Source organism: Carcharodon carcharias, chromosome 19 (genome assembly GCF_017639515.1).
Source record: "Carcharodon carcharias isolate sCarCar2 chromosome 19, sCarCar2.pri, whole genome shotgun sequence".
NCBI classification, from domain to species: Eukaryota; Metazoa; Chordata; class Chondrichthyes; order Lamniformes; family Lamnidae; genus Carcharodon; species Carcharodon carcharias.
Window position 1 is genome coordinate 95,612,027 of NC_054485.1, and position 16,247 is coordinate 95,628,273.

General features: G+C 46.0%; 1 protein-coding gene across 2 annotated transcripts in view; it reads right to left on the bottom strand.

Annotated features, from left to right (window-relative positions):
* Window positions 1-16,247, bottom strand: part of LOC121291391 (zinc-binding protein A33-like) — a 95,649-nt gene that overhangs the window by 9,835 nt on the left and 69,567 nt on the right. Inside the window, exons 1-5 of one of the 2 annotated variants that reach the window (XM_041212494.1) lie at window positions 7,192-7,648; window positions 7,006-7,101; window positions 6,679-6,912; window positions 5,577-5,599; window positions 1,616-1,734 (exon numbers count right to left, since the gene is read on the bottom strand). In XM_041212494.1, coding sequence (XP_041068428.1) covers window positions 1,616-1,734; window positions 5,577-5,599; window positions 6,679-6,912; window positions 7,006-7,101; window positions 7,192-7,599 — 880 coding nt within the window. In that variant the 5' untranslated portion in view covers window positions 7,600-7,648. Of the gene's footprint in view, window positions 1-1,615; window positions 1,735-5,576; window positions 5,600-6,678; window positions 6,913-7,005; window positions 7,102-7,191; window positions 7,649-16,247 lie in introns of those variants that run through there. The other variant, XM_041212493.1, reaches the window with a different exon arrangement.

Genomic DNA, 16,247 nt, shown 5'->3' on the forward strand with positions numbered 1-16,247 from the left:
ATAAAGTGTCAATAAAAGTTTATTGCGGAAGATAATTGTTAGGGGTGATACAATGACATTGATAGAGGATTGGTTAATGAGCAGGAACAGAGATTCAGGATAAGTGGGTCATTTTCAGTCTGGCAAACTGTAACTGGTGGAGTGACTAGAATCAGTGCTTGGGCCTCAACTAATTACAGTTTATAGACAGGACATATTAAAAGGACTGACTATATTGCAGCCAAATTTGCTGATGATGCAATAAGTAGGAACGCTAGTTGTGAGGAGGGATTAAAATTGTCTGCAAAGGGATATGGATAGATGATTTAAGCGGGAAAAATTGGCAGCTGGAGTATAATGTGGGAAAATGTGAGGTAGTCCGCTTTGTCAGTAAGAATTAAAAAATAGAATATTATTTAATGGAGAGAAGTTGCAGAATGCTGGAGTATAGGGGAATGTATATATTAATTACAAAGGTGAGCACAAGAATAGAAGTATTAGGAGCAGGAGTAGGCCATTTGGGCCCGCGAGCCTGCTCCACCATTCAATAAGATTGTGGCTGATCTGATTGTCGCATTAGCTCCACTTCCCTTGTGCCTCCCCATGCAGGTACAGAAAGTAATTAGGAAGCAAATGGAATGTTGGCCCTAATTGAAAGGGAGACAGAGTATAACAGTGGGGAATTCTTGATATAGCTGTACAGGTCATTGGTGAGAGTAACAGTACAGTTTGGGTGTCGGTTAGCTCAGCTGGCTGGACGGCTGGTTTGTGATGCAGAGTGATGCACCAGTACAATTCCTGTACTGGCTGAGGTCATTCATGAAGGTCCTGCCTTCTCAACCTCACCCCACACCTGAGGTGTGTTGACCTTCAGGTTAAACTCACCACCAGTTGTCTCTCTCTCAGGAGAGCACAGCCAATGATCCTCTGGGACCATGGTGACTTTCACTTCACAGTTATCGTTTCCTTACTTAAGGGAGTTATATTTATGTCTTACAAGCAGTTCAGGGAAGGTTTGCTAGGTTGATTGCTGGATGAAGGAGTCGTCTGATGAAGAAAGGTTAAACAGTTTAGGCCTATACTCTTGAAGTTAGAAAAATTAGAGGTGATCTTATTGAAATATATGTGATTCTGAGGAGCTTGATAGGGTAGATAGTGGGAGGATGATTCCTCTTGTGGGGGCATCTAGAAGCAGTGGACATAGTTTATAAATCATGGGTCTGTCTCCCTTTTAAGACAGAGATGATATGGAATTTATTCTCTTTGAGGGATGTCAGTCTTTTGAATTCTGTTCCACGGAGAGCAATGGAGACAAGGCTGTTATATAGACTCAGGGCTGAATTAGGCAGATTTTTGATCGACAGTGCAGTTAAGGGCTATAGGGAACAACAAAAAAGGGCAGTTAAAGCCACAGTTAGATGAGCCATAATCTTATCGAATGGTGGAACAGGTTTAATGGGCCAAATGGCCTCCTGCTGCTCCTATTTCTTATGATCTTATGATGATCATACTACCACAACCCCTCCCTGGAGGGACGTTGGATTTCCTGTTTCCCCCACACCCCTGGAACTTTGGAGCCCATTTATTTCCTTCACAACTGGAATTATAGTTAGGAGAATTAATATAAAAGTTTTACCAGGGTTAATGGAATTGATCATTTCCCTCCAAGCTGTGTACTGTAATGGTCCTTTGAACTTTCCGACAGACCCGGCTGCAGCATCTGCTACTGAGGGTTTCAGAAAGTCATCACTGATCCTGTAAATATTAAAGAATTGATGGTATAAATTCACCCCATTTAAGCAAATAGACATGACTGAAATGGTGAAGATACCCCAACATTCATATCTTGCAGCATTTTTCATATTAGAACAAATGTGATAGAAGGTGAAATTTCTCTCTATAACTAAGCAAAAGGTAACTTGGAAATGCAAGGGCAGAGGATGGAAACACTCATGTCCTGCAAAAGGCCCACAGCCTGATAACAAATTAGTTGCCAGTATATCACAGATCACAGGAAAGATAAACATTTAGCCTGTCCACGAGCTATATTACAAACAAAGCTTGTAGAATAAAAGCAAAGGCTGAAAACATCAAACCAACTCTCCGAGACGCCTGCGCTCCTCTACTTCTGGCCAATTGAATATCCCTGATTTTAATCGCTCCACCATTGGCAGCTGGACCTTCAGCTGCCGAGGCCCTGAGCTCTGAAATTCCTTCCCTGCACCTTTCTGCCTCTCTATTTCTCTTTCTTCATTTAAGACGTTTTAAAACGTACCTCATCTTTGGTATTAATATCTCCTTGTGGCTTGGTGCCAATATTGCTTTATATCTTAAAACACGTTTCTGCTGCTGCGTTTTTTTTTTCATTCATTCATGGGGTGTGGGCTTCGTTGGCTGGCCCAGCATTTATTGCCCATTCCCAACTGCCCCCTGAGACGGTGGTCATGAGCTGCCTTTTTGAAACCCTGCAGTCCAAGTGGTCTAGGTACACCCACAGTGCTGTAAGGGAGGGCGTTCCAGCAATTTGACCCAGCAATGAAGGAATGATGATAGAGTTTCAAGTCAGGATGGTGAGTGGCTCGGAGGGGAGCTTCCAAATAGTTGTGCTCCCACACATCATCTGCCCATGTCTTTCCAGATGGTAGCAGTGGTGGATTTGGAAGGTGTTGTCTAAGGAAGCATGGTGAGTTCCTGCAGTGTATCTTGTAGATGGTACATACTGCTGCCACTGTGCGTTGGTGGTGGAGAGAGTTAATGATTGTGCATGGGGTGTCAGTCAACTGGACTGCTTTGTCCTGGATGATGTCAAACTTTTTGAATGTTATCAGAGCCACACTCATCCAGACAAGTGGAAAGTATTCATCATGCTCCTGACATATGGCTTGTAGGCTGAGTTACTCATCACAGGATTCCTAGCCTCTGACCTGCACTTGTTGCCATTGCATTTATATAGCTAGTCAAGTTCAGTTTGTGCTCGATGGTTCAATGGTAACCCTCAGGATGTTGATGGTTGGGGGATTCAGTAATGGTATTGGCAAGCAATGGAATATCAAGGGTTGATGGTTAGATTCTCTCATGTTGGCAATGGCCATTGCCTTGCACTTGTGTGGGGAAAATGTCACTTGCCAGTTGTCAGCCCAAGCCTGGATATTGTTTAGCTCTTGCTGCATTTGGACATGGAGTGCTTCAGTATGGTGCTGAACATTGTGCAGTCATCAGCGAACATCCCCACTTCTGGCCTTATGATGGAAGGTCAGCGATAAAGCAGTTGAAGATGGCTGGGCATGAAACAATGCCCTGAAGAACTCCTGCAGTGATGTCCTGGAACTGAGATGATTGACCTCCAACAACCACAACCATCTTCTTTTGTGATAGTTATGACTCCAACCAGTGGAGAGTTTTCCTCTGATTACTATTGACTCCAGTTTTGCTAGGGTTCCTTGATGCCGCACTTGGTCAAATGATGTAATGTTCAGTCACTTTCACCTCACCTCTGGAGTTCAGCCACACTGTCCATGCTTGAACCAAGATTGTAATGAGGTCAGCAGCTGAGCAAACCTGGCAGAACCCAAACTGAGCGCCAGTGAGATGATTATTGCTAAGTAAGTGCTGCTTGATAGCACTGCTGAAGACCCTTCGTCACTTCACTGATGAGCGAGAGTAGACTGACGGGGCAGTACTTGGCCAGGTTAGATTTGTCCTTCTTTTTGTGTACATGATATACCTGGGCAATTTTCCACATTCCTGGTTAGATGCCAGTGTTGTAGTTGTACTGGAACAGCTTGGCTAGGGGTGCGATAAGTCCAGGAGCACAAGTCTTTAACTCTATTGCCAGAATATTGTCAAGCCCCATAGCCTTTGCAGTATACAGTGCCTTCAGTCATTTCTTGATATCACGTGGAGTGAATCAAATTGGCTAAAGGCAGGCATCTGTGATGCTGTGGACTTCTGGAGAAGGACGAGATGGGTTATCCACTGGGCACATCTGGCTGAAGATGGCTGCAAATACTTCAGCCTTAATCTTTTGCACTGATGTGCTGAGCTCCCCATCATTGAGGGTGGGGTATTTGTGGACCCTTCTCCTTATGTTAGTCAATTAATTGTCCACGACCATGCAACGCTGGATGTGGCAGGACTGCAGAGCTTTGATCTGATCTGTTGGTTGTGGGATCGCTTATCTCTGTCTATACATTGCTGCTTACGCTGTTTGACATGCAAGTAACCCTGAGTTGTCGCTTCACCAGGTTGACACCTCCTTTTTAGGCATCCATAGTGCTACTCCTGGCATGCCTGCCTGCACTCTTCATTCAACCAGGGTTAATTCCCTGGCTTGGTGATAATAGTCGAGTGCATGATATGCCGAGCCATGGGGACAGAGTGTGGCTGAGTCAAAAAATGCTGCTGCTGATAGCCAACAGCGCCTCATGGACGCCCAGTTTTGAATGAGGATATCCTCAATGCGAAGGCAGGAATTCATCTCCACAAGGAGTGTGCGGTGGTCACTCCTTCTGCTGCAGTCATGGACAGATCCATGAGCAGTAGGCAGATTGGTGAGGATGAAGTCAAGTGTGTTTTTACCTTCTTGTTGGTTCCCTCACCACCTGCCACATACCCAGTCTAGCCGCTATGTCATTTGGGACATAGCCAACTTGGCCAGTAGTGGCACTTTTTAAAAAATTCATTCATGAAATTTGGGCATAGCTGGCTAGGCCAGCATTTACTGCCCAACCCTAAGTGCGCTTGAAAAGTTGGTGGTGAGCTGCCTTCTTGAACTGCTGCAGTCCATATGGTGTAGGTACACCCACAGTGCTGTTAGGGAGGGAGTTGCATTAACGAGTCACTCTTGGTAATGGTCATTGAAGTGCCCCATCCAGTCTATATCCTGCACCCTTGCCACTCTCAGTGCTTCCTCCAAGTGGTGTTCAACATGGAAGAGTACTGATTCATCAGCTGAGGAGTGGGTGAGGTGAGGTGGGGGGTGGGGGGGGGATCGAATTGGTTAGTACGTGGCCATCAGCAGGATGTTTCCTTGCCCATATTTTACCCTATGCCATGAAACTCCAATGGGTCCCGAGTTGATGTTAATTACTTCCAGGGCAACTCCCTCCAAACTTTATACCACCTCTGCTGGGTTTGTCTTGTCGGTGTTAAGGATACAGGTCAAGGTTCTACACTGGAATAAAAATGAAACCCGTTCCCACTTTAACATGTGACTGTCTCAGTTTGGTCAGGAGACTTGCATGGATGTGGATGGTCGACACCATGGAAACATGGACGCTGTGGCTATCTCAGGGTCAGTTGGAAGGCCATAGCCACACTATCAGCAGTCTGCAGCCTGCAAGTGAGCACTTCAGGACTGCATAGCATCTTGTAATTTAATACAATCATGTAGACCAGTTATATGAAATTTAATTTAATATCTGCAAAAAGCATGTCATCACAATAAAAGACTAGTACTTAAACCATAAGCAGAGTTATTGTCGCCCGATGAACGACCCTTTAATGTTGCAATGGGAACTAGAAAAGAAATTCATAACAAAATCTTTCTGACTTATTTTACCAAATTGTGCAGAGTTTCAGCAGAAAACATGTCCTACCTTTTCTTCCAACAAGCTTCCTCCTGAAATAAATGAATCACGAACAGTGAGGAGCATAGGAACAGATTTAGAACCATAGTAAGTATACGGCACAGAAAGAGGCCATTTGGCCCATACTGTCTGTGCCAGATGAAAAACAAGCCACCCAGCCTCATCGCACTTTGCATCATTTGATCCACAGCCCTGCAGGTTACAGCACTTGATGTCAATATCCAGGCAGCTTCTAAATGAGTTGAGGGTTTCTGCCTCTACTACCCTTACAGGCAGTGAGTTCCAGATCCCACAACCGTCTGGGTGTAAACATTTTCCTTCATCTTCCCTCCCATCTTTCAATGCACTTTAAATCTGTGCCCCCTTGTCACTGACCTCTCTGGTCAGTAAATAGGCCCTTCCCCAACCACTCTATCAGGCCCCTCACAATTCTGTATATCTCAAATCTCCCCTCAGCCTCCTCTGTCCCAGGGAGAACAGCCCCAGCCTTTCCAATATTTCCTCATAGCTGCAATTTTCTAGTCCTGGTAACATCCTTGTAAATCTCCTCTGTACCCTCTCTAATTCAATTACACCCTTTTTGTCATGAGGTAAATAGAAGCACACACATTTCAGGGGGACATAAACAGGGTGGCTGGTGAAATGAGCAGACCCAGAGCATATTAGATTTAAGATAGAAGGGTAAAGTGATGCATTTTGGAAGGAAGGTTGTGGAGAGTCAAATAAACTGGATCTCAACATCAGTCCCGCTCACAGACACAGTGACTCTCACACACCTTACCAGGCATATCCACACACTCAAAACATGAACTGGAACGGGATTACAATGGGCGTTCCAGGAGAAAATTAAACTTGGCAACACGGAGATAATCACAAAGCAAGTGTGAAAATTAGGAAAACTCATTCTTGGGAGGTTACTGGTATTCCCGGGAATTTGTAGACAATGTGGAAGGCGATTATTTTAGGGAGACCACAGAACTGCCATGAAACAGACGGAAATTTGTTTAACTCAGTTTTTATTCATTCAGTAAATTCTATATTTAATCCACAGTTATGTTATTTTGTCACTGTGTGACATCTCAATGAACTGACCCGCAATATATTCCCTCACCTTCAAGAATATCAACTCGTCCTTTTGCTCCATCTGTTTCTGCAACTTTGAGAGCTTCTCCTCAATAGAATTTAAATTTTCCTCAATCTCTCGAATGTTTTTCTCCGTTATTTCCAGAATCTTCTCCTCTTCTTCCCTGAGATCTCTGAGTAGTCGCTGCTCTTTCTCAGTGAGAATCTGGTGCATTTTAGTGAACTCGGATTTGATGTGGCTCTGCAGACTGCTCGACTGTTCCTACCAAATGAAATGTGAAACATAATTAATGTTCCGCGATAAAGGGAGCAAAACTAACCGAGATCCCAGAAAATCAGCACAGGGAGACCTTACCCTGATTTCGGAAATCTTCCGCCTCTGTTTGTGTTCCGTTTCTCGAACCGCCGATTTCTTCTGTGTGAGAGAATCTAAGGAAGATTTCAGCTGATCCTGGGGTTGGGAGAGAAAATCACAGAATTGAAGTGTTAGACAATGAAAATGTGATCAAACTATCAGCTTAGAAAATATTTCCCCTTTTACCTTGTAGATTTCAACAGCTTCTTTAATCGGCAGGAAGTTGTGAGATTTGTGTTCCCGAGAAACTACACAACTAACACAGATCAATTTCTTGTCAGTTTCACAAAACAGCTTCAGCTCTTCCTGATGTTCCTCACAGTGAAGTTTACTTTCCTTCTCTTTCGGATCTAGCTTTAATTTTCGAGTTTTCTCCGCCAGATTCGCTAAGGCCCGATTTACCCTGAGGTTTCTTTCCGGAAATTCCTCTCTACATTCCGGGCAGGAGTTTATCTCCTTTTTCCAACACTGGGTGAAACAGGAGCGGCAGAAGTTGTGTCCACAATCCACTGTTACGGGATCAGTGAAGAAATCAAGACAAATGGGACAAATTGTCTCCTCGGTCAAACTCTGGACCTGTTCTCTGGAAGCCATGTTCACACTCACCACTTCCTGATTCAAACCACTTTCAGTTTCGATGTAGCTGCCGCGCACCCTCAGTTCAGAATTTTCGTTATTACGTTCACTGCGATTCTCAGGGAATTATTATTCCATCGTGGTCTATGTCCTCGCGACTTTCACACAGGAGAGTAAAAATAACACGCCCAGTCTAAAGGGGGAAAAGCAGAGTTAAAGCACGGAGGGGAATAATTGACCCTGTCGAGGGCGGGTTGGGCTCCAGGGAATGTTGACAGTGGACAGAGAGAGAGAGAAAGAGGGAGGGAGAGAGGTCGGGGGATCGAGATTCCATTGCAATTTTCTCCAGTCTGGACTCACTGCCGATTACAAACCCTCTGGTGAAACAAGCTGTGAGATCCAGAACCTTGAAATGCGTTACTGATTGCAGTCGCTCACAGTAAGGCAAGAAGTATCATAACTTCAAGAAAGCATTTCGAGTGATAGATACAGAGAATTTAGAGGGTTCGACCTGTCAAGTTCCTTTATATTTTTTAACAGAAAATCTTGCGTTTTAATTGCACCTTTCGCAGCCGCTGGACGTCCCAACGCGCTTTGAAGCAGAGGAAGTACTTTAGAAGGGGAGTCACTGGTGTCACGTTGGAAAATACATCAGACAACATGAGATAAAAACAAAAAACTGCGGATGCTGGAAATCCAAAACCAAAACAGAATTACCTGGAAAAACTCAGCAGGTCTGGCAGCATCGGCGGAGAAGAAAAGAGTTGACGTTTCGAGTCCTCATGACCCTTCCACAGAACTGATTGAATATTAGAAGAGGGGTGAATTATAATCTGGTTTAAGGTGGAGGGGGGGGGGGGCGGAGAAGTAGGGGGAGGGTGGGGGTTGGTGTGGTTGTAGGGACAAGCAAGCAGTGATAGGAGCAGATAATCAAAAGATGTCACAAAGTAACAAAGAAGTGTTGAAGGTGGTGATATTATCTAAACGAATGTGCTAATTAAGAATGGATGGCAGGGCACTCAAGGTACAGCTCTAGTGAGGGTTGGCTGGAAAGACTAGCAGGGCATACAAGATTTAAAAATAATGGAAACAGGTGGAAAAAGAAAAATCTATATAAATTATTGGAAAAAAACAAAAGGAAGGGGGAAGAAATGGAAAGGGGGTGGGGATGGAGGAGGGAGATCAAGATCTAAAGTTGTTGAATTCAATATTCAGTCTGGAAGGCTGTAAAGTCGGAAGATGAGGTGCTGTTTCTCCAGTTTGCGTTGGGCTTCACTGGAATAATGCAGCAAGCCAAAGACAGACATGTGGGCAAGAGAGCAGGGTGGAGTGTTAAAATGGCAAGCGACAGGGAGGTTTGGGTCTTTCTTGCGGACAGACTGCAGGTGTTCTGCAAAGTGGTCGCCCAGTTTACATTTGGTCTCTCCAATGTAGAGGAGACAGCATTGGGAGCAACAAATGCAGTAGACTAAGTTGGGGGAAATGCAAGTGAAATGCTGCTTCACTTGAAAGGAGTGTTTGGGCCCTTGGATGGTGAGGAGAGAGGAAGTGAAGGGGCAGGTGTTACATCTTTTGCGTGGGCATGGGGAGGTGCCTGAGGTAGGGGTTGAGGAGTAGGGGGTGATGGACGAGTGGACCAGGGTGTCCCGGAGGGAACGATCCCTACGGAATGCTGCTGGGGGGGGGGGGGGGGCGGGGTGGTTGGGGGTGAAGGGAAGATGTATTTGGTGGTGGCATCATGCTGGAGTTGGCAGAAATGGCAGAGGATGATCCTTTGAATGCGGAGGCTGGTGGGGTGATAAGTGAGGACAAGGGGGACCCTATCATGTTTCTGGGAGGGAGGAGAAGGCGTGAGGGTGGATGCGCGGGAGATGGGCCAGACACGGTTGAGGGCCCTGTGGAAAACCTCGGTTAAGAAAGAAGGAGGACATGTCGGAGGAACTGTTTTTGAAGGTAGCATCATCGGAACAGATGCGACAGAGGCGAAGGAAATGAGAGAATGGGATGGAGTCCTTACAGGAAGCGGGGTGTGAGGAGCTGTAGTCGAGGTAGCTGTGGGAGTCGGTGGGTTTGTAATGGATATTGGTGGACAGTCTATCACCAGAGATTGAGACAGGGAGGTCAAGCAATGGAAGGGAAGTGTCAGAGATGGACCACGTGAAAATGATGGAGGGGTGGAGATTGGAAGAAAAATTAATACATTTTTCCAAGTCCTGACGAGAGCATGAAGCAGCACCAAAGTAATCATCGATGTACCGGAGAAAAAGTTGTGGGAGGGGGCTGGAGTAGGACTGGAACAAGGAATGTTCCACATACCCCATAAAGAGACAGGCATAGCTGGGGCCCATGCGGGTACCCACAGCCACACCTTTTATTTGGAGGAAGTGAGACGAGTGAGAACAAGACTGAGTTCTGTACCGAAGCATCTGGAGTGAGACTCGATCCCACCACTTTCTGACTCAGAGGTAAAAAGCTACCAACGAGCCACAGCTGACAGGTGGCACTAAAACGATACATTTGTTCACCTGTTTCTGGAATGTGGAGAGATGAAGCAGCGGATTTACTGGCGAGTGTGTCTCCTCCCAGGTAACCCTGTATCACAGGCCTCTGTGCTTCATGGATCCTTCCCAGGGACACCTCAACTGATGCAGGAAAGCTTTGGGGTGCCATATTTCCCTCAATATTAGGAAGAATTTCTCCATCTGGTGATTGGTCACAATGTGGAACTCGCTGCCACATGATGTGGCTGAGGTCGAGAGCATTAATGCATTGACAAGGAGGCTTGAAATCCAAAATGTTGTTATGCAGAGTGTATTTTGAGTTTCTGTGTAAATGCTTGAGAAAATAAGATTTAGTTTCGGAAATCGAAAAAAAAATCCAGAGATATTCAAACTCCGCCTCGGGGATTTTAAGCTCTGTGCATTCATGTCTCAGGCAGTGCAGCCCTCCCAGTCCCTGGTAAAGAGGAAGGACATTACAGGATGTGGGGGCAGGGCTGTGGGACAGGCCAATGGAAAATGGGAGGGGGGGTCAAACGGCATCCTATTGGGATTAAACTTGAAGAGCTTCCCCCGACCCTCGTGCTACGGCCGCAAGGAAAACCACAGGCTATTGAAGTTTTGAGCTACATCAGAATTACAAACAGACAATTCAGTAAAGTTGGAAAAATATAGGTCAGAATTTAGCCCTCGATGGGCGAATGAGCCCCGCCCTCGACTCGCCAACGTAAAAATTCTGGCCATAGAGTTAAGGCGGCAGGGGCGAAGTGGAGAGATCCAGAAACCCCTTCCTCCACCTGGCTGAACTTGTTCTCACTTTGAACTACTTCTCCTGGAACTCAAATCACTTCTTCCAAACAAAAGGTCTTGCTCTGAATATCCGCATGGGTCCTATTTATGCCTTTTTTATGTTTCGTGCAATAGGTGCAACATTCCTTGTTCTAGTCCTACCCAGTCGCTGTCTCTCACCTCTTTTTCTGCTCCCCTTCGTTCTTGCTGCCTTACCTGAGACTTTGCGACAAACTCTCTGAGATCTCTGCGCTTTCCAAATTCTGAGATCTTCTTCAAACCCCGGTTTCCTTTTCTTCACCATTGGCGGCTGTGCCTTCAGCTGCCCTGATTCTAACCCCGGAATTTCCCCTGCACCTCTCATCCTCTCTCTCACTTTAAGATGCTCCTTGCTGTTGAGCAAGCTTTTGAACACCTGGTAAATATCTCCTGAAAGGGGCTCAATGCCTTTCCCGGGCTCCCCTCCCCATCGCGCGCTTCCCGCCACGTGATGCTGTGCTCAGTACTGCCCCCGCCCCTCCCCGCTGACGCTTTCTGATCCTCCAATCAGAGCCGCGCTCCTTCCCGCGCACCCCTCTCTCTCTCTCTCTCTCTCTCGCGCTTCCCACCACGTGATGCTGCGCTCAGTACTGCCCCTCCCCACCCCCAACCTCCAGCTGACACTGTCTTATCCTCCAGTCACACCGAGCTTCTTCCCGCTCTCTCTCTTTCGGGCCGCTCCCGCTCTGACCTTGGGCATGGAGGTCAGCGCGCGGCGGTTCCTCGCGCTCAGGCCGGAGCTTTTCCTCCCGAGCGGCTGCTTTCCCCCTTCAGCCGCCCAGAACCGCCTAATGGGCGTTCATCTAACTCCTTTTATAGGAGGGCAACAGTTTCTCGTGGGGTGTCCAGTTTGACTCCATTCCATGGCCGCCTGAGAGTTTGGACCAAGGCTGGAATGAGGTCTGGAGCCGAATGGTCCTGGAGGAACCCGAACTGAACATCTCCCCGAGCCGGAGCAAAGAGCTGGATTCCAGAGGTGGAGTGAGAGTGACTGCCCTGAACATCAAGGCAGCATTTCACCCAGTGTGGCATCAAGGAGCCCCAGCAAAACTAAACTCAATGGCAAAACTCTCCACTGGCTGGAGTCAGACCCAGCACAAAGGAAGATGTTTGACCCCCAACAACTACAATCATCTCAGCCTAATCTAAACTTTCCAGCGATGCTCACATCCCATCAACATGACATTTATTATTCATGTTTGAGATGTGGGTGTCACTGGCTGAATGAATTCATTGCCCATCATCCCGAACTGCCCTGAGGAACTGAGTGGTTTGTTGTTGGTCTGGAGTCACATGGAGGAGGTCTGGAGACCGGATAAGGTGTGTTTTTAAACACATTGATAATGGTTTCATGGTCATCATCGAACTTTTAGTTCCTGATTTTTATTGAATTTGAATTTCGCCCTCTGCTGTGATGGGGTTTGAACCTGAGTCCCCCAGATCAGTAATCCTGGGTATTTGAAGGACTGGCTCAGTGACAATACCACCACCTGACTGCCTCCCTCCCCAAACCCCTGATGTTATGAGCCTTCATAAGCTTTGGTGTAAATGTTGAGAATTCACAGGTCCACCCTTTACCTCTTTTTGCCACTGTGCTGTCATCTCGGGTGTTGTTGTCCTGCCATTGGGACAGGACATGACTGGGGTGGGGGGTGGGGGTGGGACGTTGATTGTGGAGTCTGGGTCATTGGCTGTAAGGTGTGACTCAGTGAGTTTGAATGTGTAAGGCAGTCCTTGACTAATCTGTGGATAATTCTCACAGTTTTGGACAATTTTCCACATGCTTCTCAGCAGAACTTTGAAGAGTTGATTGGGCAGATCACGCTTTCTTTATATCCCATGTCTGGCTCAAAGCCAGGCAATCCAACCAGTTTTATTCTTATTTTATTTTTCTGCAGCAGTTTTTTTCCTGAATGGTTTACTGGGGCAGTTCAGAGTCAACCACAATGCTGCCGGTGTGAAGTCACATGTAGACCAGACCACGATTTCTTTCCGTCGTGAACCGAGTGTGTCTTTACTACAATCCATTGGTTTCATGATGGCCATTACTGAGGCTAGCTTTATATTCCAGAATATTTTACTAATTTAAATTCTAAGGTGTCATGCTGGGAATTGAACTCTTGTTTCCGAAGCCTTATTCCAGAGCTCTGGATAAATACTCCAGGAACATTACCATCATGCTGCTTGTTCTAGATACAGGTGAACCATCTTCCCAGCATCTACCATGTGTCAAGCCCCTAAAGAATATTATGTGTTTCAATGTGATTATCTCCCATTCATTTAAACTCTGGGGAAAACAGGAGCAGTCTATCCATCCTCTTCTCATAGAACAACCTCCTCAGAAATCAGCCTATGAGCCTTCATTGCACTCAGTCAAATGTATCCTTCCTTCAGTAAGGAGAGCAAAGCGGTACACCCAGTTCTCCAGGTGTGCTATCACTGATGAATTATGCATTTGCAGAGACTTCTTTACTCACAGAGTCACAGAATCACACAGTGCAGAAGAGGCCCTTCGGCCCATTGAGTCTGCACCAACACGTGAGAAACACCTGACCTACCTACCTAACTCCATTTACCAGCACTTAGCCCATGGCCTTGAATGTTATGACGTGCCAAGTGGTCATCCTGGTACGTTTTAAAGGATGTGAGGCAACATGCCTCCACCACCCTCCTAGGCAGCACATTCCAGACCATCACCACCCTCTGTGTAAAAAAGGTTTTTCCTCACATCTCCCGTAAAACACCTGCCCCTCACCTTGAACTCGGGTCCCCTCGTGACTGACCCTACAACTAAGAGGAACAGCTGTACTCTATCCACCCTGTCTATGCCCCTCATAATCTTGTACACCTCAATCAGGTCGCCCCTCAGTCTTCTCTGCTCCAACAAAAACAGCCAAAGTCTATCCAACCTCTCTTCATAACTTAAATGTTTCATCCCAGGCAACATCCTGGTGAATCTCCTCTGCGCCCTCCCCAGTGCAATCACATCCTTCCTATAATGTGGCGACCAGAACTGCACACAGTACTCCAGCTGTGGCCTCAACAAGCTTCTAAACAACTCCAACATGACCTCCCTACTTTTGTAATCTATGCCTCGATTGATAAAGGCAAGTGTACCTTTTACCTTTTTCGCCACCCCACTAACATGCCCCTCTGCCTTCAGGAATCTACAGACACAGATGCCAAAGTCCCTTTGTTCCTCAGAACTTCCTAGTGTCATGCCATTCATTGAATACTTCATAGTAAAGTTACTCCTTCTAAAGTGTATCACCTCACACTTTTCAGGTTAAATTCCATCTGCCACTTATCTGCCCATTTGACCATCCCATCTATATCTTCCTTTAGCCTAAGACACTCAACATCACTGTTAACCACCCAGCCAATCTTTCCGTCATCTGCAAACTTACTAATCCTACCTCCCACAGTCATCCGTCATTTATGTAAATGACAAATAATAGGACACTGGACACTGGCTTCCAGTCACTAAAGCAGCCTTCTGTCATCACTCTCTGTCTCCTACAACTAATCCAATTTTGAATCCACCTTTTCACATGTATCCCATGCGAATTTGCCTTCTTTAAAAGTCTTCCATGTGAGCCCTTGTCAAAGGCTTTGCTGAAATCCATATAAACTACACCAACTGCACTACCCTTGTCTACACACCTGGTCACCTCCTCAAAAAATTGAATCTAATTTGTTAGGCATGACCTCCCTCTGACAAAGCCATGCTGGCTATCCCTGATCAAACCGTGCCTCTCCAAGTGGAGATAGATTCTCTCCTTCAGAATTTTCTCCAATAGTTTCCCTACCACTGACGTGAGACTCACTGGTCTGTAGTTCCCTGGCTTATTTCTACAACCCTTGTTAAATAGCATTAGCTGTTCTCCAGTCGTCCGGCACCCCGTGGCCAGAGAGGAATTAAATGTTTGGGTCACAACCCCTGATTCTCCTCCCTTGCCTTCTTCAGCAGTCTGGGACACAAATCATCTGGACCTAGAGATTTGTCAACTTTTAAACCTGCCAACGGCTCCAATCCCTTGTCACTCCTTATATCAATTTGCTCAAGACCCTCGCAGTCTCTCTCCCCGAGTTCCGTACCTTGATCTTCATTCTCATACAGCCCAATCCTTCTGTAATAGAAATAAATACAGTAGTTAACGGTGAACACAAAACAAGGAGTTAGAAATAAGAACACACTTTACATGGATGTCACTGCTTACGTAATCGATTTTCAAAAGTTATTGGCCCCATAGGATCGATCCTTTGCTAAATCTAACGAGGTCCGGAGAGAGTCTTGAGCCTCACACATTTTGCCTCGCCGAATAAAACTCATTGCGATATTCACTTAGAATACCCTGATGTCAATCAGGTGGTTTTTGTAGCGCAAACCAGAGTAACCTAAATATTTCCTATACATATCAAACCTCATTAATGGGAAATCTTAATGCGTATAGATTTAACACATAATTATGGATATCAACGTGGCAGATTATAACTAAACTTTCTTAATAATGGCCATCGAACAGAAACAAATCATGGGATTGAATGAAGTCAACTTTAAAAAACTGGATTTGATGCAATCGAAATATAAGAATGCACAACAATCATTTTACGATGCTGAAGGAAACCATTCGGCCCCCACCCCCCACCCCTTCTCGGTCTGTTTTTAATTGGGAATTATTTCCTGCAGCACTGAGATTCTGTCAGCAGCTGGCAGTGTTGCACTTTGTAACAAGGAAAGGCGCGTTCACACAGTCTCAACCCATCCCAGAAACTTACTGCACCCGCGATGAATTACTCGCAAGTGGAGAAGCCGCCAATAATTGGGAAAATGCAGCAGCCATTTTACGCAAAGCACGATCCCACAGAGTGAAAAAACAGATGAGTGATCAGTTAATCTCTCTTTGGTGGTGCTAGTTGAGGGAGGAATGTTGACCAAGACACAGGGAGAATTCTCCTGCTCCTATTTTCCGTGGTGTCCGAGACATCCACTTGAGGCAGACGTGGCCTTGGTTTAACCTCTCAGCGGAAGAGCTGAGCTGGTCAGAGGGAGTGGGCCATTCAGCCCGTCAAATCTTTTCCTACTGTAAAGGAGGTCATGGTTGATTTATAACTCTACTTCGTTTACCCACCTTAGCGCGATAACCCTTGATACGCTGGAAACCTCCAATTGTCCCAGTATCGACAGGCTTTGGGTGGAGCGAATTCCACATTTTTCCCACACAAAAGATCGAGGTGACTGTTGTGGTTCAGTGGTAGCGCCCTTACCTCTGAGTGAGAAGAGCGCGGGATTGAATCCCCCTTCACATACTTCAGCACACAACCTATATTGAAGGGATC